This window comes from Pleurodeles waltl, chromosome 3_1, assembly GCF_031143425.1.
Source record: "Pleurodeles waltl isolate 20211129_DDA chromosome 3_1, aPleWal1.hap1.20221129, whole genome shotgun sequence".
NCBI lineage: Eukaryota > Metazoa > Chordata > Amphibia > Caudata > Salamandridae > Pleurodeles > Pleurodeles waltl.
The window spans coordinates 1,897,351,268-1,897,369,335 of NC_090440.1; the positions used below are offsets into that span (position 1 = coordinate 1,897,351,268).

Consider the following 18,068-nt stretch of genomic DNA (forward strand, 5'->3'; position numbering starts at 1 on the left):
CTTATTTCCACCAAAGTTGGATAGCTGGTGGAGAGGACCAAGTGGACTACTCCGGACCACCACCTGTGATTCAGGATCCATGCAGCTCAGGATGAGAGGAGATCCACGCAGCTGGTCGTTGTTACAATAGGTGCCTGTGGATGCATGGGGAGTGACTCCTTCACTCCAAGTAGATTCCTTCTTCCTTCTCGTGTAAACTGAAGACTTACCACCCTCAGAGGATGCACATCTGGGCAAATGTTGCAGAAGCTGGAAGGAGCCGTTGAAACAATGTTGCAAGAAGAGTCTTCTTCGTGGATGCAGATTGTCGGTTCCTAGAGGGTCCAGTCGTAGTTCCAGTGGCTAGAAGTAAAAGTGGAGGTTGCAGAGGAGTCCTGTTGGAATCTTGCAAGCCGAATCTGAGGACACACCCAAGAGAAAGACCCTAAATAGCTCTGAAAGGGGGATTGCTCACCTAGCTAGGTGACCACCTATCAGGAGGGGGCTCTGATGTCACCTGCCTGGCCTCGCTACTCAGATGAACCCAGAGATCCCTGCCTACCTTGGATTGGCAGAACCCAAGGACCCTCTGGAGGAGCTCTGAGCACCACCCCTGGGGTGGTGATGTGGTCACTTCCCTTTCCATTGTCCAGTTTAACGCCAGAGCAGGTACTGGAGGTACTTGAACTGGTGTAGACTGGTTTATACACGGAGGGCACCAAAAGTGCCCTTCAAGGTCACCCTTCCCAAGCCACGTAACACCCATTTTCAAAGGGAGAGGGTGTTACCTCCTCTCCCAAAGGAAATCCTTTTTTTTGCCTTCCTGGGCTTGAGCTGTCCAAACAGCAAGAGGGCAGAAACCTGTCTGAGGGGTGGCAGCAGCTTGGGCTGCCTGGAAAACCCTGGAAGACTGGTTGGAGCAATGCTTGGGTCCTCTACGGAGCCCCCAGAGCGCATGGAATCACACATCCAATACCGGCAACAGTATTGGGGTATGATTCCGACATGTTGGATACCAAACATGCCTAGGTTCAGAGTTACCATTATGTAGCTGGACATAGGTACTGTCCTATGTCCAGTACACATATAAAATGGCATCCCTGCACTCAAGAAGTCCAGAAAAATGGCACTGGAGTTTGTGGGGGCACCTCTGCTAGTGAAGGAGTGCCCTCACACACAGGTACTTGCACCCTGTCTTCTGGGCTAGGAGGGCCTGCCATAGGGATGACTTATAGTGACCTGTTGCAGTGACCTATTGTAAAAATGGTGCATGCACCATTTCACGCAGGCTGCAATGGCAGGCCTGCAGAACACTTTGCATGAGCTCCCCATGGGTGGCATAATACATGATGCAGCCCATAAGGAACCCCCTGGTACCTCGATGCCCTGGGTACCTGTGTACCATATACTAGGGACTTACATGGGGGCACCGGTATGCCAAATGTGGGGTGAAAATGATACTAGTTACCAAGTTAGAAGAGAAAGAGCATAATCATTGGGGTCCTGGTTAGCAGAGTCCTAGTGAACACAGTCAAACTCACTGACAACAGGCAGAAAATGAGGGTAACCATGCCAAGAAAGAATGTACTTCCCTGCACCCTGACTTTGCTTATAAGAATGAGGAAGCTATTTCTCTTTATAATCCACCATAACAAAGATTGACCTTCGGGCAGTGTGACTGCTGAATGTTTTTCCTCTAACTCCTTTCTCTGGCACCAATATTCCTGTGTGGACAGCTGATCCTGGATCATTTTGGACTGTGGTGGTAGTGCCCTGTTTGTGAGGCGTGTGGATTGGTGGAGCCCTCATCGACCCATAGCTTGCCCTGGTCCTACCGGCAGCCGCAGTATTGTCATCCACGGAATGGTGGGGATGGCCTGAGGGTTGCAGGTCTGGGGGGTTAGAGACCCAGACCATTTGTCCACAGTTGTTGTCCTGCACATCTCACCCTGACTGCTTGTGCTGTCCCTGACCAGGGCAAATGGGTCAAGGGGGAGACAGATGCTTGTACTGTGCAATTTGGTGCTTGGGCTGCCTCAGACTGGAGCGAGCCCCTTTTTCCCCATGCTCTCTTTCCTCTATCCTCTTCTTGGTGCACTCTTGAGTATTGTAGTCCACAGATTGCGGGTCTTATCTCCAAGGTCAATGCTGATGTCAAAATCTATGCCAAATTATTGGAGACCAGCCTTCAGACAGTTATCAGCTCCATTGTGCACCCAGACTAATGTGGTTTCATGTAAGACTGCAGCACTAAGCACTACATACGAAGTTTGCACTTTGCCCTCGCCCCCGTTGGTGAAATCAAAGAAGCTATGGCCTTATTACAAGTTTTAAAAGCATTCAACATGGTTGATTGGGATTAACTTGATACAGTGGTTAGCCAGATGGAATTTGGGGCCCATTTTCGGGCGATGGTATCTCTTCTATTTTCCCACCCGACGGCCCAGGTCATGGTTAACAGGGAGTTATCCCACATATTGTCAATCGGGTGTGGCACCCGTCAGAGCTGTCTCCTCTCCCAATTCGTTTTTGCTTTGGCCATTGAGCCTTTGACACGTTTGATTCAATGCGATGCACAGATGAAGGGTTGGCGCTGATGTGGCCTCTGATGTTAAGTTAGAATCACACTGTATACTGATGATGTCCTCATGTAAGTTTGCCCAAGCTGAGATAACGCCCTTGAGCTTCCCCCATCTATTTGAGGAGGATTCCGGTCTTTGCCTAATGAAGAAGAAATGCATACGCGTTACTAAGCAACGCGTCACAAGGAAGTTTTCAACAAGTGGACATAATTATCGCTGTGCTGGGAGCTTTTTCTCGTGCATTTATTGCCGTTATCTTCGATTCCTAAAGAAACATAACTTACACTTCCCAGAGAGTTCTGCTCGCGTTGGTGTTACTCTAATTTATAGCTGAACTTTTTAGTTCTTTGACACATATTATTTTTTGCTTCTATAAGTGTGTTGATATTTAATGATAATTTAATTGACCATGTTAATAAAGTGCTTAGCATTTTTGAGAACAATGGAATGACCCTATAGATTAGTAAATGTAAGTTTGCCGAATATGAAATAACGTATTTAGGACATGTATTTTGCAGATCCAGCGGCATTGGGTCCACACACCCTTGAGCTTCCCCATCTGTTTGAGAAGTCCTCCAGTCTTCGCCTAAATAAGGAGAAATCTCTACTTATTCCACTGTGAAGGAGTAGCGCAGCGAGTGACTAGTGGGTGGGCATCCCCATCCATCGCCTCAGCTTTAAATACTCAGGAATGCACATCACAAGTGTAACCTAACTTCCCCATGCTCTTGGTCTGGTACCCTTCCTGAAGGGGACCAAAACCACCCTGAAGGCATGACAAAATATCCCTCTTAAATCTTTTGGGTAGGGTTGCTTTAATAAAAAGGATGGTACTGCCCTGATTCATATACATCCTACAAAATTTCCCACTCCATTTCCCAAGGTTTGGTACAATGAGGTGGTGGCGCTGTTCCGATCCCTTCTTTGGAGGGGCCATCCTCCTCGCATCGCCCAGAGTAAATGTCGCTGCTCGGTTTATGATGGGGGCATTGGTGCGGTGGACATCCGTTTCTACTAGTGGGCATCCCACCTACCGATCAAAAATGACAGGAGGCCGGGAAGAATTGCACTGCATGCCAATGATGTCCTCCTGTATCTCGCAGATCCAGCGGCCTCGGGATCACACGCCCTTGAGCTTCCTTATCTATTTGAGGAGGCCTCCGGTCTTTGCCTAAATAAGGAGAAATCCTCATGCGTCACGAAGAAGTTTTCAACAAGTGGACATAATTATCGCTGCACTGGGAGCTTTTTTTCATGCAGTTATCGCCGTTATCTTTGATTCCTAAAGGAACATAATTTACACTTCACTGGGAGCTCTGCTCGCATTGGTGTTACCGTCATTTATAGCTGAACTTATTTAGTTACTTGAAGCATATCATTTTTTGCTGATATAAGTATAGTTTTTTTATACAGTTAATATATCTTCTTTGGTTATTTCTATATTAATAATAGTGAATCTGCTTCAGTTTGTATGTGTGCAATATGCAAAATGTAACTGCACCCCCTTTCTTTCTCTCTACGGCAGGGAATCCACCCCAAACATAGTCAAAGTGGGAAAAAGTGTTCATAATTTATTATAGGTATGTGGACCAAATGTGTCTCCAGAGAAAAAAACGTTCCATGCTAATTCATTGCTTGGGGGCGGAGGGTCAGGATGTGTATGGATATTTACCAAGTCTTAGTGAGGATGATGACACATTAATTGAATTTGAAAAGGCTTTGAAAAAGTTAGATTTAAACTATTTACCCAAAATCTCTATAATTTGGGAAAGGTATTATTTTAGGAAAAAAAGCAAAATAAGGATGAGTCTGTCGAAGATTTTGTTACTGCTCTTAGGAAATTTGGTGCTCAGTGTCATTTTGGAGAGAATACTGAGGAGCATATCCAGGATCAATTTATGTTGGAATGTAGAAAAGAAAAAGTAAGACAGGAGTTGTGGGTAAAGAATGACCCCAGTCTCCAGGAGGTTTTGATACCACCAGGTATAACTGCCTAAAGTAATGGTGGCAAGCCTATTGATTTGGTTGGATACTTTGAAGCTGAATTTGATTTCCAGGGGAATAAAGCTGAAGGGAAACTGTATGTTCCATCAAGGGGGATTCCATTTTAAGCTGGTCACATCAGAAATTATTGGGGACATTTCTTGATCTCAATATGTATCAGCCAGTACAGGACAGAAAGGTTGACACTTTAGCTGAACAGATGCAGAGTGAATTTCCCAATATCTTTTCTGACAAAGTTGGATGCATTAAAGGATATCTTCAGTGTATGAAAAATTAAACAAGGAGCCGTCACAGTTACTTGTAAACTGCGCAACATTCCTTTAAGTCTACATGAAGCTGTGGAAAAGGAACCAGAGATACTTAAGACTGAAGGGATTATTGAGGCCATAGAAACTTCTGAATGGCTGGCTCCTGTGGTCGTAGCTGCGAAGGCTTCAGGCAAAATTCCACTTTGTGTGGATTTGTGCCATCTCAATAAAGATGTTGTGGAGGATAAATTTCCTCTACTAAACATGATGGAAATGGTCACATTGTTGGAGAATGCTAAATATTTTACCACACATGATTTGATTTCGACCTATCATCAGGTCAGATAAAGTGGGGAATCAAAAAATCCAACAGCATTTGTGACACCTTTCAGGGTATTTTGTTTTAATAGAATGCCTTTCGGTTTATGTTCCACAGCATCAGTATTCCAAAGACTCATGACAAATCTCTTAAAAGGAGTGGAGAATGTAAAATTCTTCCAAGATGATGTGTTGATATTTAGGCTCTCATTATGTCCCTTGCGGACGGTGGTATTTTGGAGAAAGGTACTGCCAACAGGCTGGCGGTACCTTTCCCCAAAATATGACATTGACGTTTGGCTTAAGCCAAACTGCCAATGTACCACTCCGTCCACCAGGGTGGTAATAGCCGACTGGCTGGAGACTTCAGTCTCCAGCCAGGCAGCCGTCACCGTCCCACCCACGGGATAATGACCCTGCCTACCGCCATGGTTTTTGTGGCAATCTTACTGCCACGAAAACCATGGCGGTAGGCACTATCAGTGCCAGGGTCTCCCCGTCCCCCTCTCCAGATTGCTCCCCAACCCTCCCCCTCCCAACCCCCCGACATACACGCACATTCACGCACCAACATACACACGCATACACACACTCATACCTATAGTCACCCACCATGCATACATTCATTCACACATACATCAACACACACTGACATACATTCTAGCACACACGCATTCACACCACACAACATACACGCACACACACCCATTCATGCACACACGCATTCCACACGCCACACACCCGCGTGCACGAACACAATCACATACACACCCCCCCACACACACAGACAGCACCACCACTCCTCTCCCCTGTCAGAGCACCTGACTTACCTGCTTGCAGGGGGTCCTCCGGCCTGAGATGGGGCGCAGCGCTGCTGCCAGCAGCAGCGTCTGCCAGCAGAACACCGCCATGCCGTATCATGGATAGCCGTATCATGGCCATAGCGGTCTACTGGCGTGGTGCTGGTGCTGGCAGCAGCGCCACCTTACCGCAGTCCGTCGCCATGACCATAGCCGGAGTTCCGCCAGCCTTCTGACGGTCATAATATGGCGGACAGTAGGTAGCTGCGGCAACAGTGTTTTGGCGGCCGTCGCCACAGCGGTAGGCGGTCATTACAGCCAATGTCTTAATGAGGGTCTTAATGATAATTTAATTGACCATGTTGATAAATTCAGAGAAGTGCTTAGCATTTTTTATAAGGATGGAATGACCCTTAAGATTAGTAAATGTAAGTTTGCCCAATCTGAGATAACATATTTAGGACATGTTATTTCAAGTCAGGGAGTGAAACCAAGGGCTAAGCTTGTGAATGAAATTCCCAAAATGCCCAAACCTATCAAGAAAGAGGATGTTCAAGCAATTGTAGGTGTGGCTGAGTACTATTCTAGATTTGTCCCATATTTTGCAAGTTGCATTGTTGCCATCAGAAGCCTCTTAAAAAAGGGTGTTCAGTTTATTTGGACAAATGAGTGTCAGGATGTATTTGATAATATCAAATTGCTTTGACTTCTGCTCAATTCTTAAAAGGTTTTGTGCCTGGTTTGCCTTGTTCATTCATCACTAATGTTACTGAAAAGGGGCTTGGAGCTGTTCTCGAGCAAAAACATGGCAAGGAAGTTGTAACAATAGCGTTTGCATCCTGGTCTTTGAGAGGGGCCAAAGCAAGGTAGTCTACAATTAAGAGGGAGGCCCTTGCTGTGTATTGGGCAATAAGGTTTTGCCAATTCTTGTGGGGTGTGAAATTTACGGTATGTATCGATCATAAACATTTGCAGGGAGTATTTGAAAGAAAGGGGCTTGACTGCATTTCATCCAGAATATGCAAGTGGGTGATTGCTTTGCAAGATTTTAAATTTGAAGTTTCCTAATTACCTGGTGTAGACAACAAAGTTGCTGACTGTTTGTCAAGGCTTACTGTTGATTCTGAATCTAAAGTAGATTCTGAATCTTGGTGGAAAGATGATTAAATAAAGGTGTGCAGTGTGACTATGGGTTGTGTCTCAGAAGCTGAGTGGCAGGGTGAGATAAATAATGTTGAGCTGATCAAAGAAATGCTCAAGTTTGTTCAGACAGGAGATGTTAGTTGGAGAAAAATTAGAAGTTTTCTGCGTTTAGTAAGATTGTTGACAAGTTATCAGTTAATGATGGCATTCTGATGCGAGACTCCAGATTGGTTCCACCCCAAAGTGTCACAAAACCGTTTTGTTCATTTGGGTCATCAGGGTATCAGCAAAACTAAGAAACGACGCAGATGTGCTTATTGGTGACCTGGGATGAATGCAATGGTTGAAAGGTTGGTTTGTGATTGGTGCGAATGCAAGATGAGTGATAAGAGTCTGGAGGTAAGAACATCACCTATGGTGTGTCATGACACACCCAATGAGGTATGGGATAAAGTTGTGTTTGATATATTAGGGCCTATTTACATGAAAGATTCTCCAAGTACTTGTTAGTTGTTATGGACATGAGTTCCAGGTGGCCTGAGGTAGGGTTGACACTCCATCAGCTGCAAAACGATAATAGACCTTGTTTATTATCGTTTTATAGTAAACTTGTTTATTATCAATTTATAGTAAAGGGGGCGGAGCCATGGGGCTGTGGCGAGCACAAAGGGGGAGTACACAGCACTCCCCCTCAGTGCGCATGTATGTTTGGCCAGCCATCTCGGGCTGGCCAAACACACATGCACACTAGGTTCTCTCCAACCCGGCATTGCGGGTAGAAGAATATAGGTTTGCTCCTCACTAGACTACAGGAGTATGTCCCTTTGTATTACTTAAAAAATGGAAACCATATACTGTGATAGATCCATCTTGCATAAGAAAGTACAAGGAGGGCAGGGTAGGTGTTGATGAATTGATGGAGAAAAGCAGACAGAGAGAAGCAAAGTTACAACATGAAAGGAAGGTGAACTATGATGGACGTGAACCTGTTAAACTTTACCTATAAGCAGGGCTGGCTTTAGGGTGGTGTGAGTGGTGCGGTCACACGGGGTGCTGACCTGGATTGGGGGGGGGTGCTAACCTCAGGGGGGCTCTCTGTTTAGCAATAACTTACAAAACGTGTGATTTAAAAGCACCTGCTAAGAAGTTCCTTGTGCGTCCAGCCTTCAGGAAACAATGAAAATGTCAAGATTCCTCTTTTGCTTAATGTTCCTGCTAGGGAGAGAGATGGGAGTTTTATCTAGCGCAGGTTTGACTTACCATAAAGAAGCGTAGAGGGTTAATATGCCTGCTGCAAAGAACAGAGGCATATTTTATGTGGATAACTCAGTGGATTAGTAAAGCCAGCCTTTACAAGTGGTTTACAACAAATTAATGTATGTGAAAGGGGGGCTATTGAGAGATGAGGGGCCCATTTGCCAGGTGGAAGTGAGTGAATGCGAGGAGGTGGTCATGGAGTGTGGGGCTCCAAAAAAGATTGTCGCACAGGGCGCCACCAGCTCTAAAGCCGGCCCTGCCTATAAATGTGGGACACTTGGTCAAGATTAAGGTCCCAGAAGAATTTGGAGGGATTCAAAATTCAGCACAACCTACACTGTGGTGAAAATTTAAAGAGAGCTGCAAAATTGGATGATGGTCTTATTTATCATTTTAATTATTTAGGGGAAGTAAAAAAAAGTTGAAAAGAGTAATTTCCTAATTTGTTAATGAACTGTTTTATCGATTTGGGTTTCTGTTTCCAGTCATGGGTTGTGTTTTTGTTTTTTTTCTCTTTTTCTTTATTGCGGAGGGAGGTGTGTGGTAAAGTGTACATAGTTGTTTCTTTAACTTTTGCAACACTCTAATGTTACTATGGTGAGCTCATCTTTATTGAGGGTTCTGAGTAGAATGTGGGCTATTGAAGAAAGACCTGTGAAGGGACAGATGGAGGAAGCAGGGACTGTGACTGTGGCTGGAATTTCACTTACTGCAATAAACTATGCTTCAATGTTAATTTATTGTGTGGATTTCTTCCCTGGATGAACATTTTCACACACATCATGAGAGATTTTTATTTTATGTAGATAACTATGTGGGCTACTGTTTTTTAACATGGAGATCCTTTTGTTACTTGCAGTTCATAAATTGTAATCCTTCTAATATAGCAGAGTGAGCTATGAAGGAAATGTGACTCTTACACATTGTAACCCTCACTATCCTATGTAACACATCCTGTACATAGATTTATACTTTTATGATTTATGGTCAATGAATAATTTGTACATATGACATAAAGCACTGACACTCTGAACTGGGATAAGTCGCACTATAAAAGAAAGAAAACAAAATAGTGATGTTTAAATTGCTATTTGGGTAAATACAGAAACAGACCAGCATATCTGACATTTTTACTGTGCATGCATATCTCTTATATCCAGGGACTGACCAAAGTAACAATTATGCCTCTCTCAAGTACCTGTGAAGTCACAACAAGCTGTGTGCCTTTGTATCCCCTCCATTGCATTTGCAGGTAGATGTGAAGCTCCACACAGCTCCAGCGAGAACAAAAGGAGACCTAATGGCCACTTAACTTTGGCCTTTGTTTTGGCAGCAGCTCGAATTTAAAATAAAAAAGCCCCATCCTTGCCGCCTGCACGTTGCTACTCAGCAGTAAAGCAGACAACATGCAGGCTCTGCTGAATGCGTCGCAGTGTTTAAACATCACACTGGGACGAGTTCAGTATATTACAGTGCGACACAACTACTTAGCATGGTAGACGGTGTAGTGTAAGGTCCCGCAATACATGACACTGGGCCTCGAACTAAATTTAAATAGCACGTCTTTATTTCTTCACCTGCATATACTCCGCCCTTTTTAACTAACTTTTGCGCCGCCACGCGACTCCTATATAAACCCTTCGGCCAGACGTCACAGCGACACTACCACGGCTCCTCGCAGAGGAGGGGTGTGTTCACTCTGACTAGGGATAGCCATAATGGGTTTGCCAGAACGCAGGCAAACACTACAGACGGCATCCACCTTGTGAAAAAATGGGCGGACGCTGTGTGCCCGCACTTACCCCCGACTTGTGCACTGCGTGCAGCCTATATCTGAATCACTGTGGATTCTTTTGAGTATATACTTACTATAGCACCTGTGATACATCTCATGATAAAGTATTTGCAGTCACTGTATTGTAGAGGTACGCAGGCATTGTGGTGACGGCCTGGCACCTTCCAAGTAAGCACACACAAGAAACAGCATATACTATTCGGGCGTGGTCACGAACATCGCACAACCCCCTGCATTTATATCCTTCAGCTGAAGCCTGTCTTCCAGGGTGCATGTTGCTGTAACTATGGGTCGCGGAGAGGCCGGGTGGCACTCTACATATTTCACCTCCTATAATTACATTGTCAAGGTAAGTAAATGTAGAGTGAAGAGTAAACGTATGATTTGGTAGGCAATATAGTGGGAGAGATATTTTTGTGGGTCGATATTGTCGACATCAATATAGTTAAACACAAGCATTCAGTGGGGATCTAAGTGATTTGTTTAAAATATTATAGAAGATTTATGTGTAAATATACCTCAATAAAAATGAGCAGCATTTCTATTTCAATGAAATGGGTGCATATTTTGTGTTTTCTGGTGTGACATATCATGTTATTATTGTCAGTTGTACATACATGCCAACAGAACCCATCCAGGTGAGGGACTCTTCATTTTTTTAAACAAAAGCAGCTTTATTTTTAGCAGTCTCCTGCCTGAAATTGCCTCTGTTTCAATGAAAGTTCATTGGGAAAATACTGTTCCCGATTTTTTTTCAAAATCTCCCTCTTTCTCATTTCAAAATCTTGATATGTATGGTTTCAGTACTTTCAAGGGTTCTCCGGCTAGTTAAGCCAGTGGACATAAGCATCTGCCACGGACTAGCAGTGTCATTTGTTGCGTTGGAGTGTCTACTGGCGTTTTTTTTCCCATGTGATTGCGTTTCCCTTGTTTTTCCGTGGCCAGTGTGTGTTTGGAATTAGTGCACCCTTTGGTAGACGGTATCAAGAACTGGATGCTGAGAAGATCTGTTAAGTCCCTTTCTTGTTTGTCTGATGAAAAGGCTATTCCTCCAAGTAGCCACTGTTCCCCCTGCACAGAAGAATATAAAAGGTTTTACGTGTCTTCTTAAAAGGGGCCCTGAGAGGAGGAAAAAGCCACAAAGGATAAAAAATCTTTTTGGAAATAAAATATTATAGCTCTTAATAATGAGTATTAATACTAAGATTATTAGCAAGGCACTAAACTTACCCTGGCATCAGAGAAGAGTAAAACACGAGCAAGAACACCCAGATAGAATCCAGTAGAAACTCTAACTGCTAGAAGCAAAAAACAAGGATAAAGAGACAAAGAACGTGAGGCAAAATAGGAGACTGTCAACTGTAAGTTCACATTTAGGACACTGGCGCTCTTTAAGGAAGTGGCGTCAGTCTAAAGAGTTAGATCCTATGACCACATATTTATTTCAGGTTATGTCTTTCCTTTAGGGTGGTGCTTCTCCCGGGCCAATGATGGCTTTACTGAAACTTCAGTAGGCAGCAATCAAAGCTTCCAGACGTTCTTGGAAAAACGTCTCGGATGAGGGTATAATTTGCCATCTTTAAATAATATTTTTCCTTCCCCTGGGAAGCAGGGCCCAAGGATCTTTCCTTGGTATTAGACGCTTTGATGAGTCCTCCCTTTAGACCTCTAGAAAGATAAATATCAATACCTTATCTCTTACAACTTTCTTCTTGGTGGCAGTGACTTCTGCTGGGCAAGTGGAGAATTGGGAGCTTTTTATCTTTCAAGCGTGCTTTTTCCAGAATATTTGGGCATAAACTGATTTTAAAACCTCTTCTTTCCTTTGTTCCCAAGATTAATATTCCTTTTCACAGGGATCATGTGTAAATTCTACCTTCATTTCTTGACTCTCCTACTTCTGAGGTGGAGGTTAAACTGCATCACCTGAATGTTAGGAGAGCACATTTGGTTTATCTGGAAAGATTAGCTCCTTTTAGGCTTTCTTATTAATTGTTTGTTAATTTTGGACCAGTGAAGGCAGAGTTTATTCATCGGCTCTGCTTTCTTTTGAGTTAGGTGGTGAGTAGATTTGTCAGACTGTTGTGAATCCAGTGCTCTTGCGCAGTGATTTGTTTACGATGAGCACTCTTGCCAGGAGAGCAGGATGTGTGAGCCCCCTGGGTTGGGGCACATGCAGACGCCTGGTGCACTTCTGCTGTGGGATGCAGGTGTCCTTGGAAGGGGCTTCATCCTGTCCTTGAACCTGCTGCAGCCGGTGGCTGGTGCTCATTCGGGTGTCTGTTGTTGCAGTGGAGCTGTTCTCCTCTGTGCATCAAACAAGTAATTGCTTCCCATACGTTTTACAGTCACTCCATTAAAAACAAGCATTTGCAATACAATGGGTCTCGCCAGAGTGGCTTTAGGGTGGTGCGAGCGGTGCGGCCGCACTGGGTACTGGCCTGGATTGGCAGGCGCTGACCTCACGGGGACACTGTGTTTAGCAATAACTTATGAAACGTGCCATTCAAAAGCAGCTGCTGAAAGGTTCCTTGCTTCCAGCCTTCAGGAAGCAATTAAAATGTCAAGATACCTCTTATGATTAATGTTCCTGCAAGAGAGAGAGAGAGATAGATGTAGTTTTGTCTAGAGGCAGTTTTGACTTGCCATAACGTAGCACAGAGGGTTAAAGTGCCTGCTGCAAAGAACAGAACTATATTTTCTGTGGATAGCTGAGTGGATTAGTAAAGCCAGCCTTTGCAAGTGCTTTATAACAAATTAATGTATGGAGAAATAAGCAGCACATTTGCCAGGTGGTAGTGAGGAAATCCGAGGAGTTGGTCATGGGGTGCCAAAAAAGACTGATGCAAAGGGCACCACTAGTGCTAAGGCTGGCCCTGGGTCTTGCGTTTGCTCGAGTTAGAGCTATTAGCTTTGTTAATTCCTAACTGGACTTTTCTTGCAACATAAATTGAAAATGAAAAGTAAAACATTTGATATAAGCAAGCTGATTCAAAGTGCAATGGCCACCAGGAGCATGAGCGCGAAGGAGAGACACAAAAGGAAAAAGAAGTTCACTTGCAGTCAAATGTATCGGCAAAAGTGCAATTATCCATGTAACAGGGTCGATGGCCAAGGTGGTAACAAAATTGCCCAATGGAGGAAATAACTAAGCATTTAACAATGATACGAAGGATTTTTGAAAGGCAAGCCCATGAATGAGTGATAGTGGTGGACGTGGCTAAAAGCAGCAACAGGCGCAAAAGTTTGTGCGTTTGACCTAAAAAGTCTGGGAAATTCCATGTTTTATGCAAGTGTAAGCAATGGATCCAGTCTAGCCGTTACAGCGCAGGGATTGCCACCATGCACAGACGTATAAAAACATCATATTTAATGTTGCAGAAAATGATGGCTAAAACTTTTGACACAAAGGGAGTGGATTGCAAAAGGTGCACTATCTTGTTACAATACACTTGTGCCATTTCTGCAACCTGTAAACAACTGGTGGCACTGTTAGAGCCTTCTGTCCTATTAATTTATAAGGGGACGCGTTAGAGGTTCGATGGACATTTTGACTGTGCTTAGAGTGATTCCCACCATAAATCCAAATTACAGTGCTATGTCTTCAACAACATCAATAAACAACAACAAATATCTTTCGAGTCAGAAATCTTCACTCACCATGACCCATTAGGCCTTGAATAACCACGCCTTTATGTAAAAGTTAGAATGTTTATTTCCCTATATTAACAATGCCAATATAGTCTCAAAACCATCTGTTAAACATACAAAAACACTGGTTGACCAAATCTTCTTAACAATCGCAATTTAACTAGTGCATTGATTAATAAGCATTCGAGAATCACAGTACAAATCAAAAGTAAGAACAATTGCACAATAGAAATAGCATACATCTAGGTTCAGCAAGTGAACAACTTCAATCCTTTGTCAACATTTGTGGGTCTCCCTAACTAACATTCAGATTAGAATAGCATGTTTGGGCTTCATGCAAAACAATTTAGTTAACATAAATTTGAAAAAAAATCTAACTGTGACTCTATAGGCTCTATCAAAATAGCGGTTGGTACCTAGAAACAAATACAAACTTACAACAAGAATAATAGCATCTTGTTATATCTCTCCTCTGTATGGCTCAGCAAACTGTGATTATCTTCGTCAGATGCACATCAGTTCGGTTAGCATCAGCATCGGGCAGTGAAAGGGGAATGGTTCAGATACGGGGACTCTAAGCTATCCAAACCATTTAAAGGCAATACCTAAGGGATCAGCATTCAGCATCAGAAGTCTAAGCAATAAAGTTAAGGATAGAAATAAATCATCAGGAACTGTTCAGCTCCTCAGACAGAATAGAATATTCCTCTATGGAGTAAATCAAAGTAGGAAAAGGCGCGCTCCTCCCTGTGCAGTCGGGCTAAGTTAGAATCACCTAAAGAACTTCCCATATTACTATTGGTCAGAGAATCGTACGTTCACAATTTGTCCAATAAAGATCACTCCCCAGTCTAAGATAAAACTAAACTGTCTTTCACATGTTGATGATTGGCTCCTCTCCTCCTGTTCCCATCGTCAGACTCGTCAGGTAACATTTTTGTATCCATCCGTACTCCAACCAGTGTATCCATTGTTAGCTCCTGGGAACATTGTTGTCTCACGCATCAAGTTATACAATGTAGCAATTACTAATACACAATTTTCAAGCAGGCAGTTCTCATGAGAAAGTTAAAGACATCTGCTAAGGTTTGGTCAACACTGTGTTTACAATACATGAATTGATTTCTCTAGTCATACATTCCCATGATTTTATTAAACAGTGCAACTTAATATGAGGCTTGTGCAGACTATGCCCAAACCTCGCTAACTTAAGGCCTAAATTGAATAAAGCAACAAATAATGCAAAATCATTAATATACCACATTACTAAAATAACATAGTAACTTAAATTCATATTAATATGCATTTAATAATGGCACTTCATGATTAATGGCGGCCACTCAAGTGGGTACATTTTCCATGTTGCACATTATTTTCTATGATAATCAAATTCTAGGCAGATTCATAATCCAAAGTACACAAATATTTATTAGTAATACATTCAGCATTCACAGTACTCGTACACAATTTATAAATAGTCTATCTATGACAAAATCAACTATTAATTATACAAGAAGCATTCGAGATCTCAGATTTGTAATTATAATGCTGTTTATAAAAATAGAACATCTACCTTGCCATTGTGTTAAGAGCTTACTCATATACAAGGTCTACAAAATTGCAATCATTTTCAGGCACTGGAGTTAATAAACGAGTGAGGAAAACACAACACACAATTTCACTATTATGTTCCTTTAGAAGGGACACATGTCCCAGCTACCATGACATGGTCACAGTAAACTGCTGTTTTCCTTCATGTATAAGGTATAGGGGGTTTAATTTATTCAAAGTATCGTTGTAGTGAATTTCAGGGAAACAGGCGAGAGCGCCAGTCGCAGCCCCGTTAGATCCACAGAGAGAAAAGCAACCATGGACATCATTAAGCGGTCGCAGCTGTGACCTCTGGTTTGCCCCTTGCGACCCCTGGCACTGCTTATGCGACCCCTGGCCTCAGATTTGGCAAAATCAATCCCAGGGACATAAAGGAAAACCCACCTTCTTTGTGGTTGTCAATTCTTTATTAAACTAATAATGAGTAAAATCTTATTCACAATTAGTGTAATAAAGAATTACAATTTGCTGGAATATGACCCTCTTTGGCAGCTGAGGAAAGTGAAAAAATATTTTAAATGTATGTTGTGTGCGCGTTTGTGGAAGTGGTTGTTAATGTGAGAATGAGTGTGGGTATGTGTAAATGTGTGGCTATGCGTAAGAATGCGTGTGCGAGTGGAAGTAAATATTAAATGGTGTGTGATGTGCTAGCACGTCAGACCTTATTTGGTTAATTGACATTAATTTATAAGGGGACATGTCTGTAGGTCGATGAACCTTTTGACTGCATTTAGAGTAATTCCCACCATAAGACCCTGTACCAATACAAATCAATAGCAATAACAATCAATAACATCGACAATCATAAGAGTCAGTAATTTCCACACACCGTGACCTCTTGGCCATGAATAACCGCACATTTATGTAAAAGTTAGAATGTTTATTTCCCTATATTAACAATGCTAAAGTCACGTAACTTAGCATCAAAATCAAATGGTAAGCATACAGGAACAATACTGGCTGCCCAAATCTCCTAAAGAATTGCAATTTAATAAAAGCTTGGACCACTACGCGATTGTACGACGAAACAACAACTTCAAAAACAACTACTGCCTTAACAACGAGGTCGGAACACCGACCTCGTTGCTATTACTAATTATTTTACCACGAATGCCTTAACGATATTTCGTTGTAAAGGCATTCCTGATAAAATCATTAGCAATAGGCACCATTCACCCTACATCCCTCACCCCACCCCCCCCCAACCCCACCGCAAAACCTAAAACCCCCTGACCCCCCACCCACTCCCCAAAACCCAAAACGCCCCACCCCCCAACCCCACCCTAAAACCTAAAACCCCCTGACCCCCCACCCACTCCCCAAAACCAAAAACGCCCCACCCCCCAACCCCACCCCAAAAGCTAAAACCCCCTGACCCCCCACCCACTCCCCAAAACCAAAAACGCCCCACCCCCCAACCCCACCCTAAAACCCCCTGACCCCCCACCCACTCCCCAAAACCAAAAACGCCCCATCCTAAAACCTAAAACCCCCTGACCCCCCACCCAAAACCAAAAACGCCCCACCCCCCCAACCCCACCCCAAAACCTAAAACCCCCTGACCCCCCACCCCCTCCCCAAAACCTAAACCCACCACTTACCTTCGCCAACTCCCTTCTTTGTACCTTAACCACGCATGTTCGTTGTTCAGAACATACGTAGTTAAGGCACAAAAAACCAGACTCGTGGGTAAAAAAGGATGTTTCCCCCACTACGCATTCTAAGATTACAGTACAAGTTAATAGCAAGAATAACTGCGCGAAGGAAATGGCATACATTTAGATTCAGCAAAGAAGATACATCAACTGTTATTACATGTAGCGAGCATCATCAATGAGTACCCTAACTAACCTTCAGACTAGAATAGCATGTTAGGGCTTCATGCAAAACAATTTAGTCTACACAAATTAGGAAAACATCTAACTATGGCCCTGTCAAAATTAGCGGTTGGTAGTTAGAGACAAAAGCAAATAGACCTAACAATCAGTAAATATCGCCTTATACCTTTCCTCATTATGGTTCAGCAAGCTGTGACAGTCTTCGTCAATTGGACATCAGTTCGCTCAACAAGGCATCGCAATTCAGCATTAAAGTTCAGGAAAGCAAAGTCTGTTCATGCAGTTCAGAGAAGAATAACATTTAAACACTCAAGAAGAATGGGGAGAATGGCCTCTCACCTATCGGTGCAGTCTGGCTAAGTTAGATCCCCTAAAACGACTTCCCACATTGATAATGGTCAAAGAATCGTACATTTACTTTTAGTCCAATGAAAGTAGAACCCCAAATCTAAGATTTTACTACTCCCCTGTTCACATGTCAATGATTGGCCCCTCTTCTCCTGTTCTCGTCGTTGGGCTTGTCAGGTAACAAATTTGTATCAGCTTATACTCCAGTCAGTGCATCCATTGTCTGCTCCTGGGAAGGTCGTCTTTACACACACTAAGTTATACAATGTATCTTTAGCTAGTACCGCATATTCTAACAAGCAGTTCTAATAGGAAAGAATTCCAGCTACTAGCATTTGGTCAATGCAGTGGAAAATCACAATTTAGTTCTCTAAGCAGCCATTTTATAGTTTGTCTAAGAAATGCAGCTTGACATGAGGCCGTGCAACTAGGCCCAAGATCTTGCTAAAGTAAGGCCTACGATTCATAAAGCATATACATAATACATAACCTTT

At 43.1% G+C, this 18,068-nt stretch overlaps 1 protein-coding gene across 1 annotated transcript in view; it reads right to left on the reverse strand.

Annotated features, from left to right (window-relative positions):
• LOC138283639 (cyclic nucleotide-binding domain-containing protein 2-like) overlaps positions 1-6,042 on the reverse strand; it is a 54,169-nt gene extending 48,127 nt beyond the window's left edge. Inside the window, exon 1 of the mRNA XM_069221577.1 lies at positions 5,962-6,042. Within this exon, the coding sequence (XP_069077678.1) occupies positions 5,962-6,042 (81 nt within the window). The remainder of the gene's footprint in view (positions 1-5,961) is intronic.
• Between the last annotated feature and the right edge of the window lie 12,026 nt (positions 6,043-18,068).